Consider the following 20,985-nt stretch of genomic DNA (forward strand, 5'->3'; position numbering starts at 1 on the left):
TACCCTTATTTGTCCTATTGTAGTACATGTTCAAAATTAGAACTACTTCAGAAATTGGGTATCTTTTTTAATCTATTGTAAAAGTAACAAATAGAGCATAGAAAATTGAGAAAAGTTAACTTAACCTTAAGTGAAGTTCTAAATACATGCATAAAGTCAAGTAAAATCACAACTAAATTATGAATGGAATTGCTAGAGTTGTAAAATAACACTGTCCCTAAGTTCCATTGCTACAGGATTACCTCTCATGAGGTTTTTATTTCTAGAGTAGTTACTCATTTGCAGTAATTTTTGTTAAATTCCCTGTGTTCAAGCCCATTAAACTCTTTTGAATAATGTCCACAATAGCTACTGCCACCCTAATGCTGCTCTTTCATTTCTAGTACAAAGGCTTCTGTATACTCAGCAGTACATACAGATTCGTATTTACATCATCTGCCTGTTCACATCAGCGTCCCGGACGATCTTTAGATGGGCAGGAAGAGATGATCCACCCCCGCCCTGCACACAAGCACACTTCTTACCTAAGTTTTCTGATTTAATTAGTCAGAGATTCGGAAACTCCCATTAAGTTTTTGAAGACCCTTAAGATGCAAAAATTGAGAACATTGGATTTTATTTTGAGTATTACAAGTATTATTTTGAGTATAACAAGTATTACATGACTTTTTATTTCTCTTTCCTCAGTCTGTACCAAAGCTTTCTAATTATTTAGCCCTGTTCAACAGTTGTCCCAGGATACATTTCTCAGTACGAGTTTTCCTGGGCCCCTAGCTCCTTAACAAGATGCTCAGCTGCCAGTAACTCCTCCCACACAGGTTGGGGTCCTCCCAGAACTGGAAAACACGCATTTCCCTTGGGCCATAAGACTTAAGACTTAAGCGCCCATTGGGAAGAATTTACACTAGCAATCCATGTCCTTTTATTAAACTTCAGTCTTCTGGTTCTTGAATCAAATTTAGGAATAGCAAGGCCACAGCCTTATTTGAGAAAAGCATTGTCATAATCCAGGTTCCTGACCGTTATCTCTGTTTTCAGCCCCTGGCTTTCTTTCTGTTGTTTGCTCTGTGATCCTGATTTTGTGCTCTTTTGTCTCTGTGGTTCTGATACTGAGTTGGTCTGAGAACCCCCGTCATACAGTGACCCCCACACGTACTGTGAAAGGCCCTGGCCCAGCCCTTCTTTTGCCAGCACTCCCTTGGCTTGTTACCACCTCTCCCTCAAGGTTAGACTTGAGTAACTGCCAGGAGCTGGGGCGGCATGCCGTCGGTGTGCAGCTGGTGTCCTCGGGGTCCCTGTCAGCTTCATCTGGCAGACTGTCACCACCCACCGCTTTCTCAGCAGAGACTCACGGCGTTCTTTAGGAAGGTTCCAGAGAAGGAAATAATACATGACGAGGAAAGAGCCACTGTCTGTTTTTTCATTTTTACTCTGTAGATTAGATTACAGTACATTTTCCCGTGCTAACTATCTACAACTTAGCTGCTACATTATGGGACTAAACCAAAACATCACCACCTTTGATTACATTGTTTTTCATCAGAAATGTATACTGAGGTCCACACAGTCGTCTTAAGATTTATTTAGGAAATTCAGTTTACTCTTAGGTTAAGTAAAATATATTATTTAGGGTGGTAGCTAATTGTGGTGATGCCATGATTACAATCTAGGTTTCCATCCCTGAACATCAAGGTAAGACAAAAGGGCACGTAGAGTTAAGATAACATTCTTGGTAAATCCTGTGTTACCCAGAATGGCTATAAAAGCAAATCACAATTTACATAATAGTCTTTCAGGTTTAGAGAATACTTTTAATTATGACATGGATATGTATAAACAACATTTTATTTAAGTGCTGATGCTCTGTCTTACATACGTCTCATGTGGGTCAGTCATGGGGAGGGAGATGGGAGAATCCTTAATAGAAAAAGAGTGACGGTTCTGATCCTCATTTTCAGGGAAGGGGAAACTGCTTTTGCTCCGATTTTTCCTTTAACTATATTCATTTTCATGTAATTTTTTTTTTCAGTTTTTCTCTACAGCTTTAAAAAGGCTATAGTATGGAGTATTTAGTTTTAGAGTGTTTGTTGAATCTGAGCTAACAAATGCACTTTCTTTCTTTCCTCAGTGTATACCAAAGCTCACCTTCCCTGGGGGTTTACTTATTGGTTGTAGCCCTGGTTTCATGAATGTTCCCAAGATCAAAGGCACTCACACAGCAATGAAAAGTGGTATTTTGGCAGCAGAATCTATTTTTAATCAACTAACTAATGAAAATCTCCAATCAAAGACGATAGGTAAGAACTTCCTATGTATTCTCAGGTTCTTCACAGAGACATTTAAAAAGAAGCTATTTAAACATACACTCAGTGTGCACATGGAGGAGGACAGTAAATACAATTAAGAATCTTGTCTTTATGTCTATTTCACTGGATACTGGAAGATGCTTACTGTGTCTGTCCCTTTACACAAAGCACTAAGATGCATGCTGGGCAAAGAAATCTATGGCCCACTCACAGTGAGCGAGGTTTGTACGGCCACCTTCTAGTTTATGAACGTGGAAAGTGGAGCAGTGCCTGTGGTGTCCTGGCCCCAGGAACACGATCAGCATGAGGGCCCCACGTCACATCACACACACGCCCAGGGAGACCCTCGCCAGCACCCCCAAGTGTTTGTTCCTGGGCAGGCAGAGGAGTCATGGCTGCAGGCTCCACAGGCCTGGCCCAAGGACCCCTCAGGAGACCGTTCATCCGAGGACAGCCTCTTCTCAGGCAGTCTCATCTCTTCCCCAAGAACAGCAGGACCTGCCCCACCCCTCTGGCCTTCACCTCCTTTCACTCTCCTTTCTGATCCTGTTGCTGCTTCCCAGGTCCTGGGAGCGCCAGGCACCCCTGAGTTCCCTGCACCTTTGCTCAGATCTCTCTAGTGGCTCCATGTTGATCCATACACTGTGTACACACACACATGTACACACACATATGTACACACACAGCACTCCCAGCCCCAGCCCCTCTTTCCGTATGGTATTTTCCACCTTTCAGCCGAATTGATCAACTTTATCTCCTGCCTCCTGGATGGAAAATCAAGAGCAGGGGCTTCATTCCCTGTGAACCGCAAACAACAGTAGCAACTCAGTACTTGATTTACGCCGTAGTCCAGAGTCCAGTAACTTGATGCTTGCCCAGGAGGTTGTACCTTCAGGTGTCCTGGAGGCGTGGAGGCCTGGGCAGGGGGGCGGGGGAGGAACTGCCGGGAACAGAATCCTCACCAAGGGTGTGTCCCAAGGATGCTCTCACTGCACACAGCGTTCCATACCGGAAGGGTGGAGTGAGCAGGTCACCGAGACCAGGTGGAGCAGTGGAGCTGCTCACTGTGGATCTCACAGGAGGTAACCAGAACTAAGACATCGTGCTAGAGGTTAAATGCAAGCCCCGAGCTTTAGGTATTGTCAGGCAGTCATTGGAGAAGGAAATGGCACCCCACTCCAGTACTCTTGCCTGGAAAGTCCCATGGATGGAGGAGCCTGGTAGTCTACAGTCCATGGGGTCGTGAAGAGTCGGACACGACTGAGTGACTTCACTTTCACTTTTATGCATTGGAGAAGGAAATGGCAACCCACTCCAGCATTCTTGCCTGGAGAATCCCAGGGACAGGGGAGCCTGGTGGGCTGCTGTTTATGGGGTCGCACAGAGTCGGACACAACTGAGGCGACTTAGCAGCAGCAGTAGCAGCAGCAGGCAGTCATTTCCTAGGGCTATCACAACAAAGCACCACAGACTGCGCGGCTTGATTATTCTCAGTTCCCCACGCCAGCAACTCAAAGTGAAGGTGTTGGCAGGACCACTCCCTCTCCAGGTTGGTTTCCAGCTTCCAGGAGCCCCTGGCATTCTTGGTTCCTGGCATGGCAACTCCAGCCTCTGCCCTGGCTTCCTCTGAAGTCTTCTCTGTGTGTGTCATCTTGTTAAAACACCAATCATTGGACTGAGGGCCCAGTCCACTCCAATATAACCTCGTTTTAACTCATCACACAAGCAGTGACTCTATTCTGACTCCATCTGAGACAACCCAGTGTGACCCAGTCTGAGACACCTCAGCATTACAACATCAAAATGCTTTTCGGGGTGGGTACAGTGCAACCCATAGCAGGTAGGAGGGCTTCGCTGATGAGTTCTGAGATTTCTCACTTTCATAAGTAGCATAAGCTCTCTTAGCTTCCTTTTCAGGTTCACTGAGTTTTAAAACTTATTCCCATGCTACCACTTTGGCCTTACTGCCGTGCCTGTTACCACCACATCAATGGGTTCTTTTTGGATGATGTCAACATTTATGTACAAAAGATTCTGCAAGTGTAGTCTTACACGACCACCTGCTTTTTGTAATTACGTAAGATGCATCACTTATTTTGGTAGCCAAGTACCTTGACAGTAAGACTCCTTGAGGCAATTTAACACTATTTTTTTTTTTTAAATAAAAAGGGCTTGATGTAACTGAGTACGAGGACAATTTGAAGAAGTCGTGGGTGTGGAAAGAGCTCTATGCTGTCAGGAACATCCGACCATCCTGCCACAGCATCCTGGGTGTGTATGGAGGGATGATTTACACTGGAATCTTCTACTGGATATTCAGGGGGATGGAGCCCTGGACTCTGAAACATAAAGGTAATTCTGGCCCCTGTGAGCATAAGCGTTAGTCATTAACTCAGGAACGGGATCCAGTCAGTCGGAAGAAGAATTTTCTTTACTGTTCTAAACTTGCCATATGAGAGAAATTAATTCAGTATTGTTAAGAGAACAGGGTATTGTTTTAAGAGAGCTAAAATCTTGCTTCTTCAGTATAATATTTACAAGGTATAAGTGTCTAAGGAAGTACTTTAAAATTAGTTCTGTTTTTACTAAAAATCTTCCTCAAAACTTTGGAAGGGTCTGACTCAGATAAGCTCAAGCCAGCCAAGGACTGCACACCCATTGAGTATCCAAAACCAGACGGGCAGATCAGTTTTGACCTTCTGTCATCCGTGGCTCTGAGCGGTACCAACCATGAACACGACCAGCCAGCACATCTGACCTTGAAAGACGACAGCGTGCCTGTCAACAGAAACCTGTCCATATATGACGGGCCCGAGCAGCGATTCTGCCCTGCAGGTTAGTACGTTCATTTCCACATGTGCTCCGAGTATCTGCTTTAACACATCAAAAACAGGCTTCCATTATTTTAAGAAATTTCTCCTCCTATTGCTTAGAAATTGTAAACGACTCCGACATCTAGATTCCTTTCGAAAACCATTATTCTTACGGTTCTTACTCTCATTAGCAGTTTAGAGTAGGGATTTCTTAAGCCTAATTTAGAGGGCATTTCTCAGAAAAATTGTTTACCCTCAGCCCAAGGTGAGAGTTGTGGGAAAAAGCACCAAACATCTCTCTCCATATTCATGCGACTTAAAAACCATTTTTGTCAGAGCTGCTCCCGTCCATATGTGTGTATACCCATCATGTGTTTAGTTGCTAACTCGTGTCTGACTGTTACCCCATTGACTGCAGCACACCAGGCTTCTGTCCTTCACTATCTCCCAGTTGGCTTAAATGCATGTCCATCCAGTCAGTGATGCTGTCTAACCATCTCTGCCACCCTCTTCTCCTTTTGCCAGCATCAAGGTTTTTTCCAGTGAGTCAGCTCTTCACATCAGGTAGCCAAAGTATTGGAGCTTCAGCTTTAGCATTGGTCCTTCCAGTGCATGTTCAGGGTTGATTTCCTTTAGGATTGACTGGTTTCTATGCTGACATACACACGCACATATACACATATGGTATGTATGTAGATATCCTAAAATACTAGACTTTGGCCACATGCAGCCGAGGCAAATGCTTCCAGACTTTAAATCCATCGTGGATACTCTATCTTTTAGTGCTAAGCTTTCAACTAGAATTATAGTAGGAACTGGTCTCCAGTGGTGGTGAGACAGACAGTACTCAGGTGTGTGAAAACCAGTGTACTCTGGACAAGGGGAGGGCTGTGACCGTCTCTGACTTCCGCTCCTAACCCTGTAATCTCAGTGGCTTGTAAACTGAGGGTAAGAGCTGATCTTTGCAGCCGTAGCCACATACATATGAACAGATCTCATGTTACTGCACTTGGCGGATGTTGCGCTTTTTAAAATTGAACATCTGTGCAATCGTGCACTGAACAAGCCGACTGGTGCCATTTTCCCAGCATTTGCTCATTTCACATGGCACATGAAATTCTTGCAAAACTCCACACTTTCTCATTATATTTGATATTGCGATCAGTGATCTCTGATGTTACTACTGTGACTGACTGAAGGCTCAGATAGCAACACTGTAACTGCCACATACACTGAAAACACAGCCCCCAGGATGCACTCTTACTTTTGTCTTGTGGTGTCTCCTGTGCAGGCCTATGTATAACATCACATTCAGAAACTGCTCAATGAAGATTTCCCTTGGTAGTTACACCAACTCAACCACATGCTACCACACCTTCTGCTTTTATCGTATCTGATTTAAAACAATAGCAAATGCACATACCCAGATCTTATAATATTCTCTGTGGGTAAATGTTCTATCAGCAAACCTTGTGGGTTTCTGTGGCTAGTTCCTCCAGGACCTCGGCTTCTACTTTGAAGTCAGCTACTGCACCATGTTGTCTATTTTTCCTCACAGGAGTTTATGAATTTGTCCCTGTGGAACAAGGTGATGGATTTCGGCTACAGATAAATGCTCAGAACTGTGTGCACTGTAAAACATGTGATATTAAGGATCCAAGTCAGAACATTAACTGGGTGGTACCTGAAGGCGGGGGAGGCCCTGCATACAACGGAATGTAAACTGCAGCTGGCTTCAGGGTCTCTAAAACAAATGGCAAACTAACTTCCAGTATTTGGAAGTTCACAGGTATCAAAATATCTTACAATATATTAGTGATCAGTATTCAAACAATAATTACCAGTGAAATCATTTTATACTACAATTGTCCCATAAAGATTATGAATATTTCTCTTAAATAAAACTTTGTTAAGTGCTGAAGCATCTATTTACGTCTCCAATTCTTCCAAGATTCAGCACCAAAAGCAAGATACACCATTAGCCTGTAATGTACGTTTGACTTGTCAAGTTCAACACTTCACATAAAGTGTGTATTACGTTGTAGACCAGAGGCTGGCATCCAGCCCACCACTCTTACAAACAGTGTTATGGAGCCAGCAACGCCTCCTGGCTTACATGCTGTCAGTGGCTGCTTCTGAGCTCCAAGTGCAGAACTGAGTAGCTGAGACAGTAACGTCTGACCCTTTAGAGATGCCTGCCAGCTCAGAGCCTGTACTGCAGAGAGGCGCATCAAAGAACTGAGAAAAACAATACACAGACTCAAGCTTTTGTCTATTTATTCAAACACGATGTGTCTTTAGGAGTTTAAAAACAAGCTGGAAACACCATTATCCTTTGAATAACGCAGAGAGTCACTGAAGAGGGAATCGACGCCATTGTAGTTTGTAACACTGGTGTGTTAAGCAGTAAGTCCCTATCCATATTCCTGGACTGTAAACACAGGGAACTGAAGTATCAGAGGGAGCACAGGAGGGATCACAGAACAGACAAACCATTCAACTGCTCCTCGCTCATACAATAAACACACACTTAAGCAAAACTGAATTCCTCATCAGGCAAACATTTTTGCATAAGCTGCCTTCTCTTTATCTTTCTGTGCCTTTATCTTTTGCTTGACTTTCAGCAATTCTGCCTGGATTGCTGCAAAATAAATATGGAGTGTAAGTTATTTCTCAAAACATCCAAAAAATTACGTTGACCAAACTGATGCTTTAGTATGGTTTAAAAAAAAAAAGATAAAACTCTTCTCCTGAAGAGTAACTGAGCCCTATTAACAGAGCATAATTTAGAAGACTGTCCACCGAGAGAACTAACAATTACACACAGATGTGCCTTCTCCCTTCCGTTAGAGGCGGCTCCAAAGTGCCTCCCCTGTTTCCTTTTAGCAAAAGACTCAAGATATATTTCAATATCTAGACTGATGATCACTATTTGTAATTGGTTTATTGGGAAAGAAGCTTATTTTTGTCACAGCTTTCCAAAACTTTCCTACAACATATCCAGTAGCTATTTGGGATATGTCCACATTCAGCTTAAGGAATGGTCCCAAACATTAATTAAATCTGCCATAAATACGACTTTCTAATGCTGCTCCTTCATCTAGCATTACCGGACAGTAAAGCAAATAGTCCAGATACGTGCAAACGGGTGTTCTGGACAGAGACTAGACTAAGCTGAAGGCAGGGCCCTGACTCGTTCATTGCAGTGTGATTGGAGCCTGGCCCCATAACAGGCATTCTGTAGTATCTGCTTAACAAATAAAACTCTTTAATGGCAAAGGGTACAATGGCTCACAAACATAAATTCTTAAAAGACAAAGTGAACTTTCACTCCAAAAACTGCCAACTTACCTTTATCTTCTGGTGCTATTTCCTGAGCTTTCTTAAGATCAGCCTTTTAATTGGGAGAGAACAAAAAAGAAATAATAGATTATGATTCATGAAAGTGGTTTGCTTTTTTTTTTTTAATTAAAATTTAGAACAAAGTTTTACCAATGCTTGATCATATTCTTTTAATCCTTGCCATCCCTGGGCTCTACGGTACAGTGCTTTGGTATTTGATGGGTCTATTTCAAGGGCCTACAAAAAAATTATAAAATCAGTTGTTTTTTTTTATCCAAACATTAAATACTAAATATGCATCTTAGATTTCAATTTACTGCCTGTCAGCTCCAAATCAATTCTTCACTGCTTTGTGACAACAACGCTAGACCCTGGAGAGCCTCCTCTGCCTGCTGACATGTTGTTTGGTCAGCAGAGGGCGCTAAGGGGACATGGGCAAGGAACCTCTGTCCCTTCCAGGCTCCTGCCTGCGGGCTCCTCAAGCACCCAACCTCCCTGCCATCCAGTGAGGCAAGGCCATCCCCTCCGCAAGGACTCTGGATCTCAGCCCAGCCCAGAGGGAGTGGGCACTCCTATGTTATACATACAGATGCACATATAAATACATATATACCTGCTGTGGCCATATTCCTCAGGGTTCTCTTTACTAGCCAACCTCCATTACTCCAATTCCCCCTTATATCTATTTTACAGTAAACTTTCTCTACAGAAATTACTAGGGCCCAAATCTTCTGTTTGGGCCCTAGCTGATAGGAAAAAATATTCTGAATAAAAATTTGTATATACTCATTTAAGCTGACATCTAGGTTTTTTGCAGGAACATGAGTAACTTAATAGGCTTCTCCTCTGAAACAAATGTTTTAAAAATAATATATTTATTTATTTAACATCTTTTAAAGGTCAGCACTCAGATTTTACTGAAAAGGGTATATTACTTGCCTCACAAAGGTCAAAAAAGCAATCCAGAGTGAAGAACCACCTTGTCTTCTGCTGCCTACTCCCTTCTAAATATACTCTTACATCTTATTCCACCTACCCCATAAATTGGGACCTCATTTCATTTCTACTTGCTCGGGCATAGCTGACCTGTGTACACCAATTAATGGGCAATATACATAAAAATGACTGGAGGTGGTCTTTCTGAAATGTTCTCGTTTGAAAAACTTGACCACACACACTGTCCTAACTGCTGTGCCTAAGGAGGGAGTGGGGCCACTTCCCAGCTCTCCATCAGCACTGCTGACAGCCCCGTGAAGGCAGGCAGCCTTCCTGTGTGTTCCAACAGCACTTATCCCCCCAGAAGAGTCCTGACAACCCTAAACTGAAACTGACTCCCTCTCCCACCAAGTAAATTCCTTGACGGGAGGGTCTTTCAACCAAAACACCTAAGCGCCTATCAGCTGCTTAATCTGTGCCCAACATTGCGCTTAAGATGCTTTACACACATAACACAGTCTTTATAACAATCCCAGGAGGAAAGCAGTATTTCCACTTAACACAAAGAAATTAAGACTCTAAAATTAAGAACCTCCTCAAAATAAAAAAGTGACAGTGGTCTAAGAGAAAAGCCATGTCTGCTGACTAACTCCACAGCCACATTCTTAACCATTCCTGGGTTTATCTTCCAATGTCCGGCACATAATAGGTGCTCAATAGTCAATAAATGAGCTGAGAAAGTATCTTCATGGAAGTTAAGTGATCTCGTGTTATAAGCTAAATGAATGGTTTGAGAGGAAGAACTGAGATCCAAATATTCAGATGTAAGAACATCAACAGACTCACCTCCAAACAGCTATCGACTGCGCCCTGCCAATCAGACATCTTCAGTTTGCAGGCGCCAATATTCAGCACACAGCTTAAAGCGACAGGCTGCAGCTTTGCTCCATCTGCGCCCTCAGCAGCAGCCCTGGAACCTTCCACATACCTGAAGAACACCCCCGTACAAGCAGCAAGCAACACCCCATTAAGACACTCTGCCTGTGATTCACTCATAACTCGTCAGTTTTGATATAAAAGTTCACCGATCTAATATTAATATTCTTAATGACCACCATCTTTTTATTAAATGCTTTCCTTTAGAAGATTTTTTTGTTCCAACTTTTTTCCCCAAAATGTTCAAAAACACCAACTTAAGAACAATCCCCTAACCTAAAGATTATATATACTATTAACACTTTTCTATTTGTAAAATTAAGGTTTTTATCAGCCACTTTCCAATATAATTAGGTTTGGAACTAAGGTTGTCATAGCAGGAGAGGGACTGGGAAAGATGAGGAAACCTGCAGCGGTAACGCTGACTCATCTTTTACTGTAGTTCCCGTGAAAGGGGCCCTGAAACAATACATGTACCTGGTCCGACAGTCTAGTCCCTAGTCTCCCTCAATGAAAAGAATCTGGGCTCCTGAGAGAAATTCAGATCTGGACATGAGGTTAAATATAAGATGAGCCTGGACCATCTTGCGGCAGAAAGCGGGCAAGTGCTCACAGACTAAGAGGAACACGTCAGATGGGTGCAGCCAAGGGGCTTCCACTGGGCAAATCCGAAACCTTACAGCATCAGAAAGAATGATGGGAACAGTATAATAGGCTGAACTGAAAAAAAAAATAACCCACAGATCTATACTGATACTAAAAAGGGTAAGGAGTGCTTTCAAACAGAATGATAGCTAGTAACTGCAGAATGACTGGTAAAATCAGAAAATCACAGTTCTGCAAGCCTCAATGCAGTAACTGATTCAGGCAAAGGTCTTCAGTGATGTTGAGACCACTGGATGAATTCCTAGAAACTTAGTCATACAATCTCAGAGCACCACTGCACAGAGGACGTCTTATTTATTTAAAAGGTAAAGGCACTTTTGTAATAGAGACGTATGACTAACACCACTTTAACCAAGTGCCAGAACTCAAGGTAAGCCGAACTGCCATGTGCCTTCAGGACATGATGCATAGGGTATAGACACATCAACTATCCTCTTGCTAAAATACTTAACCTCAAACGAATCTGGAGGAAGCAATAAACACATACAGGTGATATTCCCTAAGATAACTGGCGTAGACTCCACAAAATGGAAATGACTTAAAAAACATGGACATTAAAGATTAGAGAAGCCTTAGAGACATACAAACAAATGATACAATGGATACTGGAGTTAAAGAAAATTTTGAGACAACTGGGCATATTTGCATATGGATTACATAGTAGATAACAGTGTATCTATATTTGGAAGATGTTTTGATGCATTAGGCTAAGTAGAAAATGTCCTCATTTGGGGGGAAATACTGATACTTGCTAAAATATTAAGGGGTAAAGTGTCATGGTATCCACAACTTCCTTTCAAAATGATTCTGCAAAAATACACGTGGCAGAAGTTAAAAATTGGTGAATGCAGATAAAGGTACATGAGTATTCGTGTACTATTCTTAATTTTTCCATATTCTGAAATTTTTCAATTAAGAATCTGTAGGCAACTAAAATTTCAATATACCTGGTTACTCTGCAAGTAGTAGGCCAAAAATACAAAAAGCAACTCTTGAATTGCTTTGTAATTCAATTTGTAAGTTCTTAAATGCAATTTATTAAAAACGTTTTATTACCTTAAAACTTTTGTGTATTTTTTAATGGCCATCTCCCAGTTCTGGGATTTGAAAAATGTATTTCCAATGTTTTTTAAGTCTTCTGATATTAATAAAATTTTATCTACCTGTAAAAAAGAAAGAATACAAATATGTGGGGTTTGAGTATGTAATGCAGTTTAGTCCCAAGTTCTATCTTTAAGACAGACTGACAAAAGGCTCAAAATTTTAGCACTGGGAATTCCCTGGTGGTGGTCAGGACTCTGTGCTTCCACTGCAGGGGGCGTGGTTCCACTCCTGGTCGGGAAGCGAGGATGCCACGTGCCACACAGCATGGCCGATAAATAAGTAAAATTTAAAAAATTTTAGTACTAAATTTTTTTTTAGCAGTTTGGCCAATCTGAAAGTGTTTTTAGCTGCTCAGTCATGTCTGACTCTTTGAGTAGACTGTAGCCAACCGAGCTCCTCTGTCCGTGGGATTGTCTAGGCAAGAATACTGGAGTGGGTTGCCATGCCCTTCTCCAGGGCATCTTCCCAACCCAGGTATCCAACCCCAGTCTGCTGCATTGCAGGCAGATTCTTTACCATCTGAGCCACCAGGAAAGCCCCAAATCTTAAGTTACTCACATCTTTTAAATCCACATCTGCGTCCTCGGGGAAATCTGGGTGACTGTCACCAGATCCATCCTTTGGGAATATTCCCCAATCATCCCCTTCTTTCAGTTCTCCACATTCTGCAATAACGCACAACTGTAAAAATAACCCTCAATTGTAGAAGCGCACTCCTACATTAGTGATGATTTTTCAAAGGTCTGGGTTTAAAAGCTCTACAGCCGCAAGCCACGTGCACGACTGTCCACGTCGCTTCCTGGCAGGCGCAGCACACTGGTAGGGGCACAGCCACGCCCCGTGCTACGGAAGCACTCACCGCAGCCAGTAACTCAGTGCACAAAGAGTGAGTGGACGGTGTCACCATTCCCTTAGGTGTTGCACATGCTTTCAACTGACTCTTTCCTTCGCACACTGAGTGACAGCACACCTCCCGCAGATCTGACTCTCCAGTTTCCACTCCCAACCCTGTGGATGCAGGTGCCTGTGATGGCTGTGTTGATCCACAGACATGTGGAACACAAGGATCTTTGCAGTGACAGGATCTAGTCCAAACCCTTAAGTGATTTCTATGGGATGAGCAATCAGGCCAAGGAAAGTGAAATCACAAGAGCAAGCCTAGACCACAAGTTACATGGCAGAGGAGACCAGAGGACTCCTGGTTTCCCGCTCGCTCTGTACTCTGCACCCGTACACACACCGACGCAAAGTTCTACAGGCGTAGGAGACTTCAGTTATCAAGATCAGCAAGACTGAAGTTAAAATAAGTCTCTCTTTAAACTGCCCTCATCTTTCCCACAATAGAAAACAGCTTCAAAGAAAAAGTGGCAGGTACAGGCTTCTAGAACAAGAGCCTTCTGGACATTTTTTAACAATCACCCTTTTATTCACGCTTCTCTAATCCAGCAGCTAAGATAATACTACCATCTTGCTACTCACTTTGGCAGGTTTTTCACCTTTCACCTCCACATTTTCCAGAATCTTTGCCACACCCATTCCTTTAATCACTTGGCCAAACACTACGTGCTTCCCATCCAAATGCGGAGTCGGAACGGTGGTGATGAAGAACTGGGAGCCGTTGGTGTTGCTGCCGGCGTTGGCCATGCTCAGCAATCCCTCCTTGTCATGCTGCGGGAATAAACCATAAAGAAAACCAAGATGAGAGTTCCCGCTCTACTCTACCAACCATTCACAGAAAGGGGGGCAGGCACCACTGGAATACCACTTAGAGCACATAATGTAGAGTGATTTTACTTCATTATCAAGTGCGACTTTAATTCACAAAACAGAGTACTTAACCACTTTTTAAACTTTAAGGAGAGCTTATGAAACTAAATTAAGATGAAACAAGAGTGGGGGCAGGGGTGGTACTCCTAAATTGATCATACTGGGAACATGCTTGGACTTCATCATTAAGATGAAGATGCCATAGGAGGGAAGTCTAGTAATTCTGCTTCACCCTTTCTTATGACTGAAGCATTTTTTTTCTGAAAGGCACTCAACAGTGTTCCCACTTGCGGGCCTACATGATGATTCTCTCTTCCCACGTCAGCAAAGTTAGGTCCTTTCCTACTCTCCACCCGTGTAACACTCATGTTAGCCCTCCCACCTGAAATGCCTTTTACCCCTAAACCCAAATCTAATCCAGCTCTCAAGACCACCGGAAGAATCATGTGTCCATGAAATAGCCCCTCTTTTTCTAAAATTTTATTTTTGTTTTGGTTGCACTGGGTCTTTGTCACTTTTGTGCAGGTTTTCTCTTGTGGCGAGTGGGCTCTTCTGTTGAGGTGCTCAGGCACCTCACGGTGGTGCTTCTCACTGCAGAGCACAGCGCTGGGTGCACAGGCCTCACCAGGTGCAGCACACGGGCTCAACGGTTGGGCGTATGCGTTTATTCACTCTGCGGCATGTGGGATCTTCCACGTCCGGGATCAGACCTGTGTCTCCTGCACTGGCAGGCGGATTCTTATTCACTGCACCACCAGGGAAGTCTACCTGCTTTCTTTTGATCAACTTTTCCATCACATAATCTGTTTTCATCCTTCTGGTACTTTCTTTCTCCCTTCCAAAAGTCTGGTGCTTTCCCCACAATATTAAATATTATTAACTTTATTTCCTCAGCTTCCTCATGCCTTCTTCCTTCTTCACTCATATCCCTCCCTCAAAAGTATCTGAATTTTAGTTCCTTCTAACCAAATCTCAGCCACCTGACGAGGTCCAGTCTGCCTAGTTCATGCACCATTCCCCCTTGATGTCTTCCCTAGTAATCCAGACCACAGGAGTCAGACCTTTCTCCTGTAGTATACACAGGTATTGGTCAACTTAGCACTTCTACATTATTCTCCAGTTGCCCTATGTGTCTTAATCTTGCCTTTTTGGCAAGATTTTATTCCTTATCATGAAGGTCTTTCCTTTTTATAAACTCTTTGGTGCCAGTGACTATATTAGCTACAAGAAATAAACTGCTTAAAACATTGATGACGTTTATTCTCAAATGATCCTAATCACCTTGCTCCTGTTCCCCATTTCCAAAAACCCATGTTTACTTTTGCTCTTACATGACCATTGTCATGACTGAATGATACCACACCCCGACCGTGACCCCAGGGTCACTGAAGTTAAGCAGGCACAGGCGTCACGAAGGTCCCTTAGGAGCCTGGACATTAACGAGATCTCCTAGTCTGCAAATGCCCTGACACCCCGGACACTAGCCATGGTTTTGCTGCTCTTCAAATTTAGGCATAAAGATGCACAACTTACCATCCCTCTAATGGGAACATTTTTCCTGGAAACAATTTTGCCATATGCTGGCCACCCATGAAAACTCATTGGCTTTACTTGCAGTATACAAACCTGAATCACACTGAAATAGCTGTTGTATTTTTGCCAATAAAATCATTGCTGGAAGAGTTTTTTCATATTAAAGATGTGTATTTATAAATATGATACCTTTCACAAATAAAGGCAATCTAAGCACATCTGAGGCATTTATCCTAATTTGACAAGAATCCCAGACACAGGACAACCTTTATTGTTAGCAACACACATTTTTGTCTACTTTACCTTATAATGGAAATTTTCATCTTCAAATTTTTCACCATAAATGCTTTCTCCACCTGTCCCATTCTGATTTGAGAAGTCTCCACCCTGAATCATAAATTTCTTAATAACTAAAAAAAAGGAAAATCAACATTAGAAACTACAATACAGATGACTACAGCAATGTTAACTAATGAATGTGTGGCGATAAAGACAACTTCTCTCCTGCTCTCCCCACCTATACACACAACTCCAGGCTCTTAAAAAGGCTTTTCCCAATCCAAATCCCCACTAACACTCAGAGAATTAGTTCATATGGCACCTCCCCTACAACACTGTCAAACCTCAAGACTGGATCTACTAACTTTTCTCCCATAGTACCTTGATTCTACCTTTCTTTTATAATATGGAGCGTAACGATCTGTCTCTTCTAGCAAACAATTAAGAACAGCAACATCGTTTTTCTTCCGTGGTAACCATGTGCATGGCTGGGCACATAATGGTTACTCAAAAATGCCTACTGAATAAACCCAATTATTCCCAAGAGGCCTGTTACACTGTATTGGAATTACTTCTGCAAATGTTATTACTTAACACTGCCACCACATTCAGATTCCCCAGAACTCTGTATCTGCTTGTATGACACTCATGTGGTCAGGAGACACAGCTGGACAATAAAGGAAAAAGATAAGGCAGAGCCTGGAAGAATCCATGTGTTTCCTTATGTGAAAGGTCACAGGGTGCCTGCCTTCTTCCCCCAGCCAAGAAAATGCAGCAACATGTGTACAATGCTGCTCCCCAGGAAAGCCCATGAGAAACTCAGCACCCAAGGTTTCTACAGGGGCTGATCATGAAGGCACTCTCTGCCTAGCAGATACCAAAATTCCACCACATCCTCAAAAGGAAAGCAACTGTTCAGCATAAATCAAACTGTACAGTCTCAGCAGAGTAAGCCACCTTACAATTCAGAGAATGGTTAAGTGCTCTGACTTCAGGCAATTCCACCCTTGCAAGTAGACTTTATGGACAGCAGTCTCAGGTCTGCAACGTTAACTCTTGTCCACAGACACTTTATTAGAATACAGGCAACTCCTTGATTTACTGCGCTTTGCAGATACTGTGGTTTTTTAACTTGAAGGTTTGTAGCAATTCTGCATCAGCAAGTCTATCATTTTTCCAACAGCACGTGCTCACTTCATGTCTCTGTGTCACATTTTGGTAATTCTCACAATATTTCAAACTTTTTCATTATTATTTGCTACAGTGATCTGTGACCAGTGATTTTTGATGTTACTACTATAACTGTTCTGGCACTTTTTTAGCAATAAAGTATTAGATTAAGATATGTATTTTTCTCCAGATACAATGCTACTGTGCACTTTAATAGACTATAGTATCCTGCACACATAACTTTTATAGGCACTGGGAAACCAGAACTTTGTGATTTGCTCTATTACAACATTTACTTTATTGCAGTAGTCTGGAACCAAACCTACAATATCTCCCAAATTTGTGCTTATATTTGGGACTTCCCAAGTGGCGCTAGTGGTAAAGAATCCACCTGCCAAGAAGGAGACACAGGAGATGCAGGTTCAATTCCTGGGTTGCAAAGATCCCCTGGAGAAGGAAATGGCAACCCACTCCAGTATTCTTGCTTGGAATATTCCATGGACAGGGGAGCCTAGTGGGCCACAGTCCATGGAGTCGCAGAGTTGGATCTGACTAAGCACAAACACACATGCTTGTATTTTGGTATTTTATTAAACACGAAAGTAAATCAACAGTTTAAGTAATCTAAAATCAATGTTAATTTTTTCTTAATCAAGTTTCTTTAAATACTTATATAACTACAAATGAACTTATCTGTTTATTCATTAAATAAATATTGAGTGCCTACTCAGTAATGATACTAGATGCTGAGGACAAAATGGTGAGAAGATGCAGTTCATCAAATATGGAGCTACTCCATGGGGAGTACCAGCAAATCATCACTAAACAGAAGTATGACAACACAGTGAAAGGTCACCTTGTCATCACATGTCACACCAGGGATCCAAAATATGGAATCTTTAAGTCAGCGGCAGTCTTCCCAAGCAATCCTGCCCAAGAAGTAGGCATAACTTTTTGTCACCAGGCAGTCAAGCTACCCAAGCTCTATTTGTTTATCATGGCCACATCCTGGTGAAGCAAGGGTAACCCATTTCTCAATAAATAAACCTTTAGGACCCTGCCATAATTACTTCCACCTTTCACAGCCCAACATCAATGAAACTGACCTATAGTCTCAGATGTTAAAGCATCCTTTTGAAACTAATAGTAATTTTTAACTCTCACCCTCTCCTTAGTATTTTCTTCCCTAACTCCCTAAGTAACAGGATTCAATGACCTCTAAGAAGAATCAGATTCACAAAATGTATACATACTTCTATGGAAAGGACATCCTTTGAAATGAAGAGGTTTCCCAGTGGTGGGTCCAATGCCTTTTTCTCCTGTACACAATGCACGAAAATTTTCTGCAGTTTTGGGTACAATATCTGCAAACAATTCTAAGACAATTCGACCAACTGAAAGAAAAAATAAAACTGTGTCAGTATGCAAAACAACTAAATAAGCACATGACAGAACTGGTAAAATTACGGTGACTGAAAAATACCAAGTTTTTCTTTTTTGGTCATTTTTCTAATATTCTAATTCAGTCTACCTAAATTGAGTATCATGTATCCAGATGACTTTAAAATAACTACTTTACTACATCTTACAAAAGATCATAAACAGTAGCCAGAAGATTAGCAGCATATAAGGACACCATCATCCTCTGTCGCCCCCTTCTCCGCCTGCCCTCAATCTTTCCCAGCATCAGGGTATTTTCCAATGAGTCGGCTCTTTGCACCAGGTGGCCAAAGTATTGGATCTTCAGCATCAGTCCTTCCACTGAATATTCAGGGTTCACTGACTCAATGGACATGAGTTTGAGCAAACTCCGGAAGATAGTGAAGGACAGGGAAACCTGGCATGCTGCAGTTCATGGGGTCACAGAGTCAGACAAGACTTAGTGACTCAACAACAACAAAGGACACCATCATTTGACTGATTTTCTCTGACATGTGTGCATAATTTTAAATCACCAAATGACCAATAGAAGAAAATGAAATATTCTCTGAGTGGTCAGGTTGGCCAAGTTTTAGGTCTAGCTGTAGTCTCTGTGCTCTGTGGAACCTGCCTAGTGCTGCCTCTGCAGCAAAACCTGAAAAAGTTGCCATTCTAGGCAATTCCTAATGCAGGCAATAAACCTAGCACTAAATTTCAGAACAAAATGAATGCACACCTAAGTCTCTCTGTGTGTATTTGCCTGCCTTCTCAGTAAACAAAGACTGTTGCAGCCATCAAGCCATCACATTATGCTGACCTGAGGCTGCTGAAGAGCCCTGAGGGAACTCAGTATGGAGACAAACGGGCTGCCCACTTCCAAGGCCACCTACCAGTCAGTTGCTGCAGCCACCCTGAACAGTATACCCTGAGGACACTAAGGATGAGAAAACACAGGATACTGGCTCCAGACAGCTGAGATGCACATCAAATGAATGATTTCAGGGAGCCCAGATTCTTACATCTTCCCATACAGAGAAAAGCCCTAAATTCCTTAACTAGAGATACCTGGCTTCCTTTAATAAACAGTAATCCTTTTTCGATATTCCGACCACCTGGTCTTTGTTGCAAAAACTCCCGTATACCTTGACTCCTTCCTCATCTCTTTGAACAGAGCTGAGATACTCTGTCCCAGGCTTAAGGCCTCAGTGTTTTCCTTTAAAGCAGTTGTAACGTGTTCCAGAACAGCAGCAATTAAGCTGCAAAGCAACGTGAGAATTCACAAGACCTGAGGCGCCTCCAAGCTGCTACTGTAGCCTAGGCAACCACACCGCCACACAGATCTCATTCTCCCCATGCCAAAACGGAGAAAATGTCCACCAATCTGAATGGATCAGTAGTAAAGAAGAATCAGTAGTAAAAATGAAAAAGAAAACCACGCAAAAGTCGCTTTAATTTACAGATAACATGGCAACTGCTGACATACATCACGAGGCAAAAGACACAAGGTGACGGGAGCCCACCAGACGCTTAACCTGGGGTTTTCAAAACAGGTTTTCGCCCTACAAACATAAAATCATCTCGTTTTGTGCTAACTTCACGGTGCTAGGTGGCGGGCAGGTGCGGCCAAGTCGGGACGGATAAATCCAAAGGCTTCCAGCATTCCTCGAACAGAAATTTCCAGAAACTTCTCCACGCCCCACGGCCCCGGTAAAAGGTCGCGGGCGCAACCCAGCCCGGAGGCTTGGACCAGTCCAGGTCCCAGTGTGGGCAGCCGGCCCCCACCTCAGAGCATCACCCTGCCAGAGCAGCGCTCCAGCCTCAGGGACCCCCGACCCAGGGCGCCCCGCCTCCTCACCTCGCTCCCCTCCGATGTCCACGTCGAAGAAAACTCGAGGGTTACTGGGGTTGGAAGGCTTAGCCTGGGGGGATGGATGCGACATTGTGGCCCTAGGACGCGTGTATGACCGCCTCGTAACACCGCGTGGTCACCGTGCAGCTCGAACCCTAAAGTCACAAGGTCCGCGAAGAACGGCGGCGCTGGTGAGCTGCTTCCGGCGAGGGTACGGAGGACACGGCCGACTTTCCGGCGCCGCCTCTCAACTTCCTGCGGCGCGGCCCGACTTCCGGCTTCGCTGCGCTTGGAGTCCGCTGGCGCTTGAGCCCGCGCGGCCGCCTCTGCGCTTTCTGAGCCAGATTTTTCCTCTTTTCTGGTTCACTGAAGTTGCAGGCCCAGTTGTTTTTATTCCTGTCGCTCGTGTTTTGGGAGAGCGTTGTCAGGTTGTCACCCCGTTCCACCTCGGGGCTCCGCTCTCAGGCGAGGGGCCGGCTGTCAGAAAATCCGTTTGTTTGGGAAATAGGACTGGAAATGCTCACATCGGGGGTCGTCAGAGGTTGGAGATGGTAGCCCTCAGCACCCGCCTGGCGGCGCAGCTAGCGGCGGCGAGTCGCTGATCCCTGTGCGGTGGCGGCCGTGTTGTTAAATCGATTCTCTTACTTGGCTGTGTGAGCAGTGGCAGGAGGCCAGGCCGAAGATTCCTGGTTCAGCTGCCTTATAGATCGCCCGCATTCCCTGGGGAACTGTATTCAAGCTTCTGATTTCGCTGCATGACCGCATACTTACTTCTTGATAAAGCTTAATTCTGGAGAAGAGTGGTGCTATGGTCCTTACCACTTGATAATATTCTAATTGTTTATTGACCTATTCATCTGTCTTC

General features: G+C 43.3%; 2 protein-coding genes across 3 annotated transcripts in view; one reads left to right on the forward strand and one right to left on the reverse strand.

The window, feature by feature from the left end:
• ETFDH (electron transfer flavoprotein dehydrogenase) overlaps window positions 1-7,370 on the forward strand; it is a 44,709-nt gene extending 37,339 nt beyond the window's left edge. The window contains exons 10-13 of one of the 2 annotated variants that reach the window (XM_027567236.1): window positions 2,129-2,297; window positions 4,476-4,658; window positions 4,920-5,141; window positions 6,678-7,370. In XM_027567236.1, the coding sequence (XP_027423037.1) occupies window positions 2,129-2,297; window positions 4,476-4,658; window positions 4,920-5,141; window positions 6,678-6,841 (738 nt within the window). In that variant the 3' untranslated portion in view covers window positions 6,842-7,370. The remainder of the gene's footprint in view (window positions 1-2,128; window positions 2,298-4,475; window positions 4,659-4,919; window positions 5,142-6,677) is intronic. The other variant, XM_027567237.1, reaches the window with a different exon arrangement.
• Window positions 7,371-7,379: 9 nt separating this feature from the next.
• On the reverse strand, window positions 7,380-20,337 carry PPID (peptidylprolyl isomerase D). Its single transcript, XM_027567238.1, has 10 exons — window positions 20,127-20,337; window positions 18,106-18,246; window positions 15,707-15,813; window positions 13,583-13,771; window positions 12,662-12,784; window positions 12,056-12,162; window positions 10,244-10,385; window positions 8,612-8,698; window positions 8,471-8,513; window positions 7,380-7,760 (listed from the first exon to the last, which is right to left on the reverse strand). Exons 1-10 carry the CDS (start codon window positions 20,209-20,211, stop codon window positions 7,672-7,674), a joined length of 1,113 nt encoding a protein of 370 aa, XP_027423039.1. The 5' UTR covers window positions 20,212-20,337; the 3' UTR covers window positions 7,380-7,671.
• Between the last annotated feature and the right edge of the window lie 648 nt (window positions 20,338-20,985).

The sequence above is a fragment of the Bos indicus x Bos taurus genome, chromosome 17 (genome assembly GCF_003369695.1).
Source record: "Bos indicus x Bos taurus breed Angus x Brahman F1 hybrid chromosome 17, Bos_hybrid_MaternalHap_v2.0, whole genome shotgun sequence".
NCBI lineage: Eukaryota > Metazoa > Chordata > Mammalia > Artiodactyla > Bovidae > Bos > Bos indicus x Bos taurus.